The sequence below is a fragment of the Bidens hawaiensis genome, unplaced genomic scaffold (genome assembly GCF_021521415.1).
Source record: "Bidens hawaiensis isolate Kalapana, Puna unplaced genomic scaffold, B.hawaiensis_p1.1 tig00002477_1, whole genome shotgun sequence".
In the NCBI taxonomy this organism is placed as follows: domain Eukaryota; kingdom Viridiplantae; phylum Streptophyta; class Magnoliopsida; order Asterales; family Asteraceae; genus Bidens; species Bidens hawaiensis.
The window spans coordinates 1,272,929-1,285,716 of NW_027491136.1; the positions used below are offsets into that span (position 1 = coordinate 1,272,929).

The 12,788-nt window shown below is 35.5% G+C and overlaps 2 protein-coding genes across 2 annotated transcripts; one reads left to right on the forward strand and one right to left on the reverse strand.

The window, feature by feature from the left end:
• The first annotated feature begins 1,510 nt into the window (after positions 1–1,510).
• On the forward strand, positions 1,511–3,006 carry LOC143619682 (two-component response regulator ORR5-like). Its single transcript, XM_077091558.1, has 4 exons — positions 1,511–1,726; positions 1,800–1,877; positions 2,001–2,071; positions 2,460–3,006. Exons 1-4 carry the CDS (start codon positions 1,511–1,513, stop codon positions 2,665–2,667), a joined length of 573 nt encoding a protein of 190 aa, XP_076947673.1. The 3' UTR covers positions 2,668–3,006.
• Positions 3,007–8,711: 5,705 nt separating this feature from the next.
• Positions 8,712–10,202, reverse strand: LOC143619680 (uncharacterized). Its single transcript, XM_077091556.1, has 2 exons — positions 9,920–10,202; positions 8,712–9,836 (listed from the first exon to the last, which is right to left on the reverse strand). Exons 1-2 carry the CDS (start codon positions 9,999–10,001, stop codon positions 9,019–9,021), a joined length of 900 nt encoding a protein of 299 aa, XP_076947671.1. The 5' UTR covers positions 10,002–10,202; the 3' UTR covers positions 8,712–9,018.
• Positions 10,203–12,788: the final 2,586 nt, after the last annotated feature.

Here is a 12,788-nt window from a genome sequence, read left to right on the forward strand (position 1 = left end):
TATTTAAAATTTTACTGAGAGTGCATAACGGTTATGATACAAAGTATAAAAACGATAATGCGGAGAGGGCACGACCTTTTCAATCAAAATTACAATAAAATAATTTATAGTGAAAAATGAAAGAAAGACTTGTTTATCCGACAAAAACTATCTTGGTTAAGTTATTATTTTTCTATAAAGATTTGAATATAATCAAATGTGTTTATTACGTAAAAGATGTTCAAGATAAGATATGGCGTCGTAGTCTTTAAAGTTTAAAGTAAATTATGCATTTCATTGTAGTTCTGATGCGTTGACTTACATTTAATAAGCTTAATAAAGTTAAAAAAATATATGTATTCACTTAAAAAATGGCAATGACATTAAAAGTTTGCTACATTTACCCTTCTCAAGTGAATCGGGCTTTGGGTAATAAAGTTTCAAAGTTTGGATGCTTTTTACCATAGACAAAGTAACTTTGGGATCCTTTTTTGTAAAAATTTCCGACTTTTCATGGGCCAATTTTAGTTATGGTGTTTCACCTTTTACTATTGCATTTGCATCAAATACATCAACATGATGAAATAGATTCCCAGGTTTTCAAGAGAAAAGTTGTCAAATTCTAACTAGTGGCTCGCACTACGTGTCCCAGTCAAAACTCAAAAATATGTCCATCAGATCTTAACGAACTTAATCATATAAACTATTTTTTTAAACAACGATTAAAGTTATAACAATAATAATAATAACAATTAGCAAAACCATGGTATTAGAATGAACTTATCATGACAATTGACTTATAAGTTCAAGTATTCAAGAAATATATATCTAAGAATATGCGTTGGGCAAGCGAGCGACCGGCTTCAGCGAGTGGCGCGAGCCACGTCGGCCACGAACACCACAATACCCTCACTTCGCCGCGAGCGGCGTGCTCACTTGGGCTAAATGAAGAAAATTGGTGGGCTGGCTCGCGAATGGTTGAATTCAACGGGCGCAAACGACAATAGGGTGAATTCACCGGTGGCGCGACCGACAAGGGTTGAAAGGTTGTGTCCAGTCAACGCTACGTGTAACAATATGATTGGATGAATTCACATGCCGGCTTTAACGATAACACGTAGTCCAATATCAAGAATTTTTAAACGTTTGTCCAACCAGACACCCACATTGCCCCCCTTGTGACCGACCGCCTCTAGCGGCTGACTTTGTTATAAAAGATGCTATAAAAGTCTAGCTGTGCTATACCGTATGTTTTACCTTAAAATGCATAACCGTTAAAAAAGAGTGATATACAATATTTTCGAATTTATTATTATTATTTAATGAGTTGAATAATAAATTTAAAAAAGATGTGGAGTGAATAGGAATAGGGCGGTGGGTCAGAGGCTGACAAAGGAGACATGTGTGATTATGCCATCCAGATTTCTCAAGATCTCACAGTCTCCTCACGATCTTCTTCCTCTCTCCACTCATATATATTCATTCATTCACATTTACTTACCCTTCAACATATTCATTCAATCTCATCAAAATGGAGACCATCAATGCTTCTTCCTGCTGCGATCAAATCCCATCCTCCAAATCCAAAGAGCTTCACGTTCTCGCCGTTGATGACAGCAACATCGACCGCAAAGTCATCGAACGCCTCCTCAAAGTCTCATCCTTCAAAGTTACCGTTGTTGATAGTGGAAGCAGAGCCTTAGAATATTTAGGCTTAGAGGATGACGCCAATACGACTCATTTCGATGTAAGTTATAATATTATGCTCTGATTACAATATATAAAGATAAATGATAGATTGTTTTTGTTTGTGATGCCAGGATTTGAAGGTGAACTTGATCATCACCGATTATTCAATGCCTGGGATGACAGGATTTGAGCTTTTGAAGAAAATTAAGGTTTGTAATAATATCTATCTTTGTTTTGAAGTATTTCAATTATATGTAATTTTTGTGTTTAAATTTCATAATTTGCACATAAATTTGTTTGCTAATAGCGGTATGGTTTTTAATCATTTGCAGAATTCTTCAACATTGAAGCAGATTCCTGTTGTCATCATGTCTTCTGAGAACATTGTTACTCGCATCGATCGGTAAGATATAAGATTAAGAATCCTTGTACCGTAATTACATTTAGACATACTAGTTCCACTCCACACATAGAATTATTAATATTAGGGCCAACTAATTCAAGAATCAATTTATGTAACTAAACACTAAAACACACATAATATGACTTAAAAACTTGTCTCTAGTGATAAAGCCTTAATCCGGTACCATCTATTTATAATGTTAACTTTGACTTAGGTGACAAATTTACCAACCCATTTTAATTATTGGGCTTGGTATTTTTCTCGGGCCAAACAGCAATTGAGCCAAGAGTAATTTCTTGTGAATAAACACTCATCATTATTTTATTATCTATTTATTGATTGTCTCAAAATGCTGATCTTGTATTATATTTGTATGTGATGAAAACAGATGTTTAGAGGAAGGGGCTGAGGACTACCTTCTGAAACCGGTAAAGCTATCAGACGTCACACGCTTGAAAGATTCGATTTTCAAAACCGAAAAAACGGGAATCAATCAATCGCAGTCCAACCAGAGAAAGAGAAAGAGAAACGATGACAAGCTGCCATCGACACTTTCCGTATCTCCACCATCTTCACCGAAGGTTGCTAAATTGTAGACGTATGTAGCCGATCATTCTTTTGCCCGCCACTTCTTTTATTAACAAGTGGAAAAATGAATTCGTCGGTTTTCATGCCCTATATGTCCCGGCAACTTTTGGCATCAGACGACACTTGCTTTTGTGGATGAACATGAACCACCATGGGTGGCCATTGCAGTTAGGGCTGGTCTGTTTGACCCTCCGATGAAATTTCTGATCAAAATTTGTACTGGTAGAGGTGTTCAAAGAGTCGTTTTTTGACCTCTAGTCGGTATGTTTTTTGAAGCGAATGTAAAAATGAATTATATTGTGACACATTGGTAAATTATAATGATTGTTGTGATTACAAATTTTAATGGCAATGTAACTTTGGCGCGTGCCTCTACCAAATTGGCTAGACCTATATTGGCATTGTGATTGCAATACCTTTCATGTTTATGCTTGTTAATCAGGTTTTATTTTGTCGAAGCTATTTGATTCCGTTTGTTTTTGATAAAAATTATGGGTCGGATTATTAGTTATTGTTTTAGAAAACAACGATTCAAAGCAACCGGGTTTGGTGGGTCAGCTGTACCAGCTGAATTTTACAGCTTCGCGGTTTAAACTAGATTATTTTTACTGTTCTTTTTTTCAAATTCATTAGTTTGCGTAAAGGTGATAAATAGGCACACAGTGACCTTTTTTTAGGGAGGTTGTCGGTTCGAGCGTTGTCTGTAACAAAAAATTGTTATGTGCATGAGCCAGGGGTTTTATCACAGTGGATTTTGGGCGGTGGGTTTCCTAGGGAATTTGGTGGCGAGCTGGTTCGCTAGTACTTTCTGCGATTGACGACGTGGCCGCGTAGGCGACCTTTTACCAATAGGTGTAGCCGGGTGGCTGTAGTTTGTTGGTCGTTTGAAAAAATGTTGGTGGAAAATTTAATAAAATTAAACAGCAGGTAGTTTATGCGGCTGGTTTTAAAGTTTGAAACGGTTAGTTAAACCATATAAAGTGACATAAACTAACTTGTTTAAGTTTAGAGCCTTTGCATGATTTTCGACAAACACCTATAGTTTAAACTGTGTACTTTTAATAAAGTTATTATAAAAAAGATTAGATGCCATGAATTCTCTTTTGTAAGCAGAGATTTTAAATTCTATAAAATCATACACCAAATCAAATATGCTTTTCATAAGTGTATAATATTAACTTACTGAAACAGACATAAAGACTAGAGTTGGGTGTTGCGTCGAAGAATCCTAGGCTAGAAATCAAATGGACCCCTCGTATCGTATCATATCTCGTTGATGTATATGTTTGGAAGTTAAGTGGAAGTAACGTGGGATTATTTTAAAAGCAGTCAAGGTCAGTATCCCTCAAAAGTCAACAAATGTCCACACCCCTTGTCAATGTTCAAAGTCATACAATGGATTTGAAGTTAAATCAATTTGACAAAGTCACAAGATATTTCATGTTACCAAATAAATGTTTGTTTTAAAGATAATAAATGAATATGCAAATCGAGCTTGAAAAAACAAATTATAATCCAAGTGAATTTAAGTTTCTTCGAGTTGGCTTAGAGTCACATTTGCATTTAGAATTCGTTATTATTGAAATCGAGTTACATGTTTGTAAGTTTTGAACCAAATGAGTGCCCTAATTTTAAATAAATACATTTTATTTTTTATGTGTACAAGTTGGTTATTTGTTCGACTCTATACGTGCATGGACGCACTAAAATCGATTTTTCTAGTTTAAAAAATTCTATAGCAGGAAACTGATTCGAACTAAAAGCAAATTTGACGAATACTCCCTAGTTATAGTTAAAAGATGGAATGAAAAACTTTTTCTTATTGAACGGGCAAATTTATACTATAGGAGACTTAAACTCAAGACATCTAGGGTTGTTCATGAGACAGCCAAGTGCGAGTCGAGCTAGGGTGGGTTCGACATCGAGCTAGAAATTAAATGAGGCAGCCCGGCTCGGCTTGAGCTCGAATTTGAAGTTGAACGAGGAGCCTACGATCGAGCCAACGAGCCGAGCCTTGGACATGAAAACACTATAATGTGACTGAACATAAAACGTGTATTTCATGTCATTAGACTTTGGTAATAATGGTAAGTAGGACTCCTGGACTCTAGTTTAACAAATAGTACGAGAGAGTGGTCGGTCTCAAAAGAGGCCTAAAGCGAGTGATTTCTGTGATTGAGGCTTTAAAACTTTTACCAACATTACTCGATGTTAAATTCACGTTTCTAACCTTTTTTTTTCATTCAAATCTTTAATAAAAAAGTTACAACTCATTTCTAAATTGTTAAAAGGCTAGCCAATTATCCCTTAAAGACTTGGGCTCTCTAGTGGAAACCCAAGTTCGATCCACATTTGTGTCACTTTGAGTGGATATTGACAATAATGAATTTGAGCTGGGCCTTGTACAAGGTTGTCAGATCGGATTCCGAGCCCACCCGGGTTTTCGTCCCACCGTGTGTTATGACAGAGAGTTCTGCTCTTGTGGCGGCACGACTGTCTAGTGGCAGCCGACGTTATGGTTTCCTAAAGGAACGCCCAAGCCAAACTCTGAAGCCAACGTGAGTCCGTTAACACAACATAATCTAACCAAAGTGGGGCATCAAGACCCTCTAAATTTTGAAAATTCGTAGTCTAAATACAAGAAATTCGTTAAAAACAATGCTAGCCATTTATATTTCTGGTAACATTGTTGACTCTTCTTAAACTCTTTAATAAAAAAATTATTACTCAATTTAATATTTCGTTAAAAGTTAACGTTATAAGAATGAAATATTAATTTATATCCAGCATACAATTTTAATATTCCACGGAAGCAAACCCTACACACTTTATTGATGATAATAATTGGACTTTCATTCGAAGTACCTATTATTAGTCATAGAGGTAACGGAATAGTTAAGATGAATATTTGGATGATTTCATGCGTAACGCGTGGTAGGCTTAAAATTTGTGTCGTACATAATAAAACTTGAGTCACAATGTTTTTTATTGCCCCACGGTCCACGCTAGTAGATGAAACTCTACTTTTGATATGTTGTATTGTAAATAAGAGCTATTAAACGTGATTTGGGAAATGAGGTTCTAATCCGTATAGGTTCACATTATATAAATATAAAGATTAAAGAAAGATTACTTACTTATTTGAAATATTTCAATACGAGGTTGTCAATCGTTTTTTTTTCCAGTTTATGAATATTAATGCGGTTTTTCGTAAGTTGAATTTATTTTATTTTTCTAACAGCTACACACACTTATATATTTCTAATCCTAAATGGCTAAATTACTAAAAAGATAAAATATATATATGCGAAGCTTTAAACCCTGGTCTTCACTCTCAAAGAAAAAAAGGCCTTTATCATCAAGGCTTGGAAGGCTTCTTAATAAATATGACTTTTATTAGAGCATTATGACAACTTCAATTCAATAATAGAAAACTAGGGGTAAGTATCGGGAGACGAAAAGAAAGCAATTATGTTGATGCGTTTTGTTCTTATCTTAGACCACTTTGTGTTATTAAGTTTAATAATGCATGCACACGATGGATAAAAATTTATAGACGTGGTCAAAGGGGCAATAGATTCATTCATATTTATGTACCACACTACAAGTTTAAATGGTTTTTCTTTTAAGTGATGGCAACAGTTTCTTAAGTGAGATGATTTTCTTGATCATATGATGGAATTAAACACGTTTGAGAAGATGATAGAATTACAAAAATACCTTAAAGATGGCTGAAAACCGGAAAAAAAAAAGTGACGGTTTGAATCATAGAACAATAGTAGAAACATAATTTGATTTGAGGTTACCATTTGTACTATTATTTATTTTCAACACTCTAAACATGATTAATAAGATTCTTGTAATCATATTTTATTTAAGATAATTTGGTCACTGTAAAGTCGACTTTTAGTGCATGTTAAAGAGTTTTGGGCTCGAATAGAACTTATTAGTCACCCATCAATCATCATCATTGAAGCAAATTGCAAACAAATTGGATGCGAAAGTTACAAGAAGAAATAAAGCTAAACAACGATTTAGTTAACCATGACGAAAACGATATATAGTTATATACTTCGAGTGCTTTTAATTTAATCATTTTTGTTTTGTCCTAAACATTTTTGAAAAGTTAAGGAAATTCTCCGCAGCTAGAGACATAATATGATCAAACCAGCTCTTTTGTCTCTCTTAAATAAAGTTTGGAAATTACGATGTTTTCTTAGGAAAAAGAAGATACAATGCTTTTAATGTGTAACCACCTCAATTTCTACTTTCTAGTACAAATACATGAAATTCGAATATATTTTCAGTTACTTGTACAAGTAAAATGAAAGTCTGTTTGACAAAAAACGATCAATACATTAATAAAATTCAAAAACATATAGGCTGACACCCTTCCACATAGATGACAAAAACCCATGCTAGGGTGTTCAACACAATTCCGAAGTTATGCAATCAAACATGCCAGAAACATTCGTACTTAGAGCATTCATTCTCTAAAATTATGTGAGGAGGATTTGTAAATTATATTGTATGATTATAAGTGGTTGTGAGTAGAGGGGAGAGAAAATTTATATAGGAAATTTAAATTTAAGGTTTTATTGTAGATATTGTATAATTTTTTAATATTTTTATAAAATGGTTGTGAGTAAAATAGAGAGAAAATATGATACAAAATATAGTTGAATAGCTATACGATTACCGAACTTTCTTATGTATCATGTAAAATATATTGCTAAACTCAAAATATAAAGACAACTACAAAATAAACAAAACTCGACATAAAGGGACACCCATGTACGCTAATCTAATACATGACATTTTTTTAAGTGGACTGATAATATCATAAACATATGATATTTTTTTCAGATGACGTGGAAGAGAGAGAAATGGGATTAATGGATTATGTCTTATGTATCATTCTATAACTACAGTTAAGTAATTGATACGTATTGTTTTTCAAGGTAGCATCCTGAACATCCCACCTAGAGGTGGGCAATTAAACCGGTTAACCGAACTGACCTGAAAACTTAACCGAAACCGAACCGGTTTGAAACCGATTTTATAGAAACCGGTTTGGAACCGATTGAAACCGTAGGTTCGGAACTGGTTTGTAGTTTTCTCCACCAAAACTGGTTCCAAACCGGTTAACCGAACCGAAACCGGCCAAAACCGACCAAAAATCGGCCAAAACCTGAACCGAAACCGATCAAAACCCAAACCGGTCATAAACCGGTTTTGACTTTTGTTGACCAAACCGAACCGGTTTTAACCCAAACCGGTTTTGACTTTTGTTGACCAAACCGAACCGGTTTTAACCTAAACCGGTTTTGAGTTTTAAACTGGTTTGTGCACCTCTAATCCCACCACGTCAATATATACAAAACTAGTTCAATGCGTAAAAAAAGATGAAAGCATGGGGTACATAATATGAAAACCCACAGTACAAGTCATAAAAGGTTTTAGAGTTCCAACTTTCAATCCAGATCAGAAAACCAACAAAACAAGACCAACCGGACTGACCGAACCAAAACCATCTATTGTCTTAACATATATCAAAATAGCAGTTCAGTCAGCTTTCTTCACATGGCTGGCTGTTATTCACTACTCGGTCCTTTAACCAAGCATGGCACATGATTAGCTGCACAACTGCCCAACACTTGGTATTCTATTTGCAAGACCATACGAGTTCTAGCTGATCTAAATGCTTTTTCTTAACGGGTAAACTACATACTTGCATTCAACAACAAAATCAAGAAAAAGTAAGCATATAACACTTAGCAAAGTGTACAAACTACAAACCAAGTCCTACTCTGTACTCCAAAATTCATTATGTTCCGTTAAACTACCAACTGATGCAGTTAGAGCCCAATGCAACAGATATGGCTGATAAGAGTATATTAAGTTAATAACATGTTAACAATGGGTTCCAACACTATCTAAGAGATGATACATGCATATGATAGCATGCCTTATAAGTCATATCCAACTGCACCAGATCAGGAAACTACAAATTTAAACCAAATATGGCGAACAAAATTGCCGTTATTAAACGTGTTCATTCCTGATGACAAATAAACAAAAAAGACATAATTTGCATTCGATTCGAAAAGGATGTATTCAATTTCTATACCACCTTATGTATTCACATACCAACTAGCCCTCTACAAAAGTATATTGCTATATATTAAGCTCATAAGAGAACCATCATAACTCCCAAACACTAAAGTAGTAATACCGTCTATATTGACAAACCTAGCACTAGTGCCGGTGTCTAAGACTAACCACCAAAACAAGAAACACAGTGAAAGAAAAAGAAGACACACCATGAACCATACCATCAACAAACCATTGACTACTTTCTAATGCCTTGGGTTCGCACTGTAACAACGAGCCAGCTTGAAAGGTGCTGCTTTGTGGTCAATCTGGTCAATCTTCTCCATCTGGCCATACTGCTTCCTGCAACCAGGGCACCGACCGTTCTCTTCAAGAATCCTCTTGTGGCAAAACAGACACAGCCGGTAACCACACGGGCACGGAAGAAAACTTGAATCCGTCATGTCTAAATCCTCACAACATATAGGACAAGACGAAGGAGTCATACTAGCAAACCTGACACCATGGTGCAACCCTGATTGCATCGGAAAACTGTTCTGTTTTAGCAAATTCGGCAGACTTTGAGGACGAGAAGCGTCATCGGGCCTCCACGCCCGATGAGCCCCTTGACCCGTCCTCTTGGTTAGTACCGAGTCCGGCTCCGGTGCAGGTACATGCACCGGTGACTCCACGCTAGGTTCGTCATTATCATTCTTTAGAATGTCATCGGCTGCTAAAGCATCGGCCATCGTTTCCCAGTCATCCAAACAATCATCATCAACATCATCGTTATGATTATCATTACCGTTATTATCATTATCATCATGATCACCATCATCTTCATCCGTCACACTTATTGAAAAACAACCGCCACCGCTGCTAGTGCTGCTTCTGCTACTGCTGCTACCGGTGAAATTGGTAGGACTGTTGGAAGGCGATTCCGAATCACTGTAATGATTCTCCTCACCACCAACACTAACTTCCAATTTCACCATAGAAAGATCCTTCTCATCCACTGCATGTGTCTCCACGGCACCCAATTTCACTTTTGCTTCTTCCTTAAACCCTAATCCCCTGTTCTTCACTGTAAACCAACCAATTATACAGCCAAAATTAAAAACTGAAACATGCAGACAAATAATAATACAATAATGATGTAAGAATTACCTTGAGAAAGCCACTGTTCTCGACGAACATCAAGCTTGCTCTGCTTCAGTTTAGCAGTCCTGTTCACCTTCACACCAAACATAACAAAACCCACAAATTCAATATCAATAGAAGTTTAATCAATCAATCTTTAATTAAAGAAAGAAAGATAAGAAATTGACACATACCCTCTTCTTCTTCTTCCCAAAGTCTTTGGTGTTGGACGCAGCGGTAGGGATCGAAGCGTTAACTGAATCGTAAACCATGGCTGCTGACAGAACCCTAATCGGATTGAATCGGAAGGATGGATTGATTAGAATGGTTTGGTGAATAGATAGATAAAACTCATAGGAAGAATGTGGAATGACTCATGTGCCCTTGGTTTCGGGATTAATTTCGGGGGTTGCCACTGCTGTAGATTGCTGATTAACTAACAGTTGGAAGCTAGGTGTCAAGATAAGGTAAATGCGTATATAAGTTGAATATTATAACTAGACTAATTATGTCTGTCACATAAATGCCTAATTGCGTATTTAACTAGAAAATAATAACTACATAGCTTAGAGGTGGCAATTGTGTCTATTCTTCAAATTTATTTTCCACATTATTTTTTAGATTTTTTTTGTATAACTAATGAATAGGGCTGGCATATCATGTATACCCGTACACGATAAGACACGAACACGAAATGTGTATACCTGTACACGACACGAAAACTTATCGTGTACCTGTTTCCCAAACACGAACACGAACCTGTTAATACCTGGTATACACGATAAGACGATAAGTGCTGAAATCGATCCTACGATAGTCAAATTATTCGTATTAACCTAATTATGAATGTCGTGAGAATGTGACGGCTGAGAAAAAGTGAGAATGTTTTAGGAATTTAGGGTTTAGGATAACTTATAAATATATATATATATGTGTGTGTGTGTGTGTGTATAATTATAAAAAATCAAATCAGGTACTTAACATGTACTTAACAGGTAAACGGGTATTTTACCTGTTTAGACACGAAAATTAACAGGTGAATTCGTGTCTACCTGTTTAGTACACGAAACCTGTTAAGGCCTTACCCGGTACTTGTTAAAGTCGTGTAGATACGTGTCGTGTATTCGTGTATCGGGTATAAATTGCCAACCCTAATAATGAACATACACACCATGACCAAATTTATATATTTTTTAAAGAGTCTATTTTGATCTAAACCAATTTTAACTCAAGTTTGTTTTTAACCTCTCAACCTAACCGGCCAAGTTTAACATGCTTAAGTTATTGTAATATACCGCTTTTTATAATAGCAAGCGAACACATGATAATCTCATAATCTCACTCGTACAGGTAGTTATTTGTAGGATCTAAAGAGGGTGTGATAGGCGCAAACATTATTTCTATCTTAAGGAATAAACATGTTATTCCCGTTGGAACCCCCGACTCCAAAACCTTTTTTTACGTGTATATATACAGTACAGTATATCACAATAGAATAGCATAGCAAAATAGCTAATAGCTAAGAGAACCATAACATGCGGTTAACTAGAGAGAATGATGGAAGTTGTAAATTACAGCAAACATATGGTGATAAAAGATTATCATTGTATGTTACTTTTTAGTTATAATAGGAAGGGTTGGTTTAAGTCACTCATGTTCTAGTTATATACTTGGTTTCTCCTACAAGATGGCCAGATGGGACAGCCCACAACCAACTTTTGTCGTCACAGCCACTATCGTTGTTGCCACCATTGTTGTAATTGCCACCGTACCACTAGCCATTATAAAAACAAATATAGTTGGTGAACCTAATTTGAACTTCGGGTATACATATATATTTTTTTTATTAAACAACTCGTTTCAACCCAATCCTATATTGGCCAGAACCATTTCGATCCCAAGTTATTCCCAACTTAATTGATACAAACAACCTCTTTTGATCTGATAGTCAAAAGTCCTTTTGACTTTCATTATACATATCCTGTCAAACTCATCATCTGTGATCTGTGGATGGTAAAACTCCACATCGATGTAACTGTCATGATTGTGTGTCATCTAATAAGTTGTCAACTAGAACATACTCTCATAAACCTCAACTATAACTCCCTCATAGCTGAAATGTGCATGTTTGCAGTTCACTCCAGCATGAAAGTTGTTTTTGTTTGAACATTATAACCTCTTCTTCACATCCAGCATGCAAATTGCAACATAAAAGTTTTACAATAAAGGCTTGTAATCCAACAGAAAAGTTCGTAAGAAGAAACTTACATTCTGTGTCGTTTTCAAAAGCAACAATAAAAAGAATGCATAAAATTTACAATGGTTTGAATCATGTTCTTTGGCATCTGGTTACAGCTTGACTGTAACATAAATCCTAAGATTGTGAAATTTTTCTAAAAGTTAAGAAGAAACTTGGTTTAGCTTCATCTCATTTTGATGGTATAAAAGCTTCATCTATGCCAGCTGCTACCTAGATGTCAACATAAGAACCTTACATAAGTGGCAAATTTATCTTTTTCCATAAACATGCAAGGTAAATAAACAAGCCTTTATGGATTCATCAAGCATCACAAACGGTCATATCTAATCCGATCTTCCTCATTTTGGTATAAACATACAACAATATTGTGTAATGGTACATTTCTAAGGGGTAAATGAGCTAATACGTGCACAATTTGAAGAGGAAAATGAGCTACACAACACTTATTTTGATTTGCTAAAATGTTGATAATATGAAACAAATATAACAAAATAACAAATTAAAAGAGTATAGATGGTAGTTTATTATATCCTCTTGAGCCTTAATGTATATCCTTCTTGAAGGGACCATAAAATGGTAAAAGAAGCTCATATAATTTGGGACAAAGGTCTTGTTGAAAAGCTTACTCAAATCAGA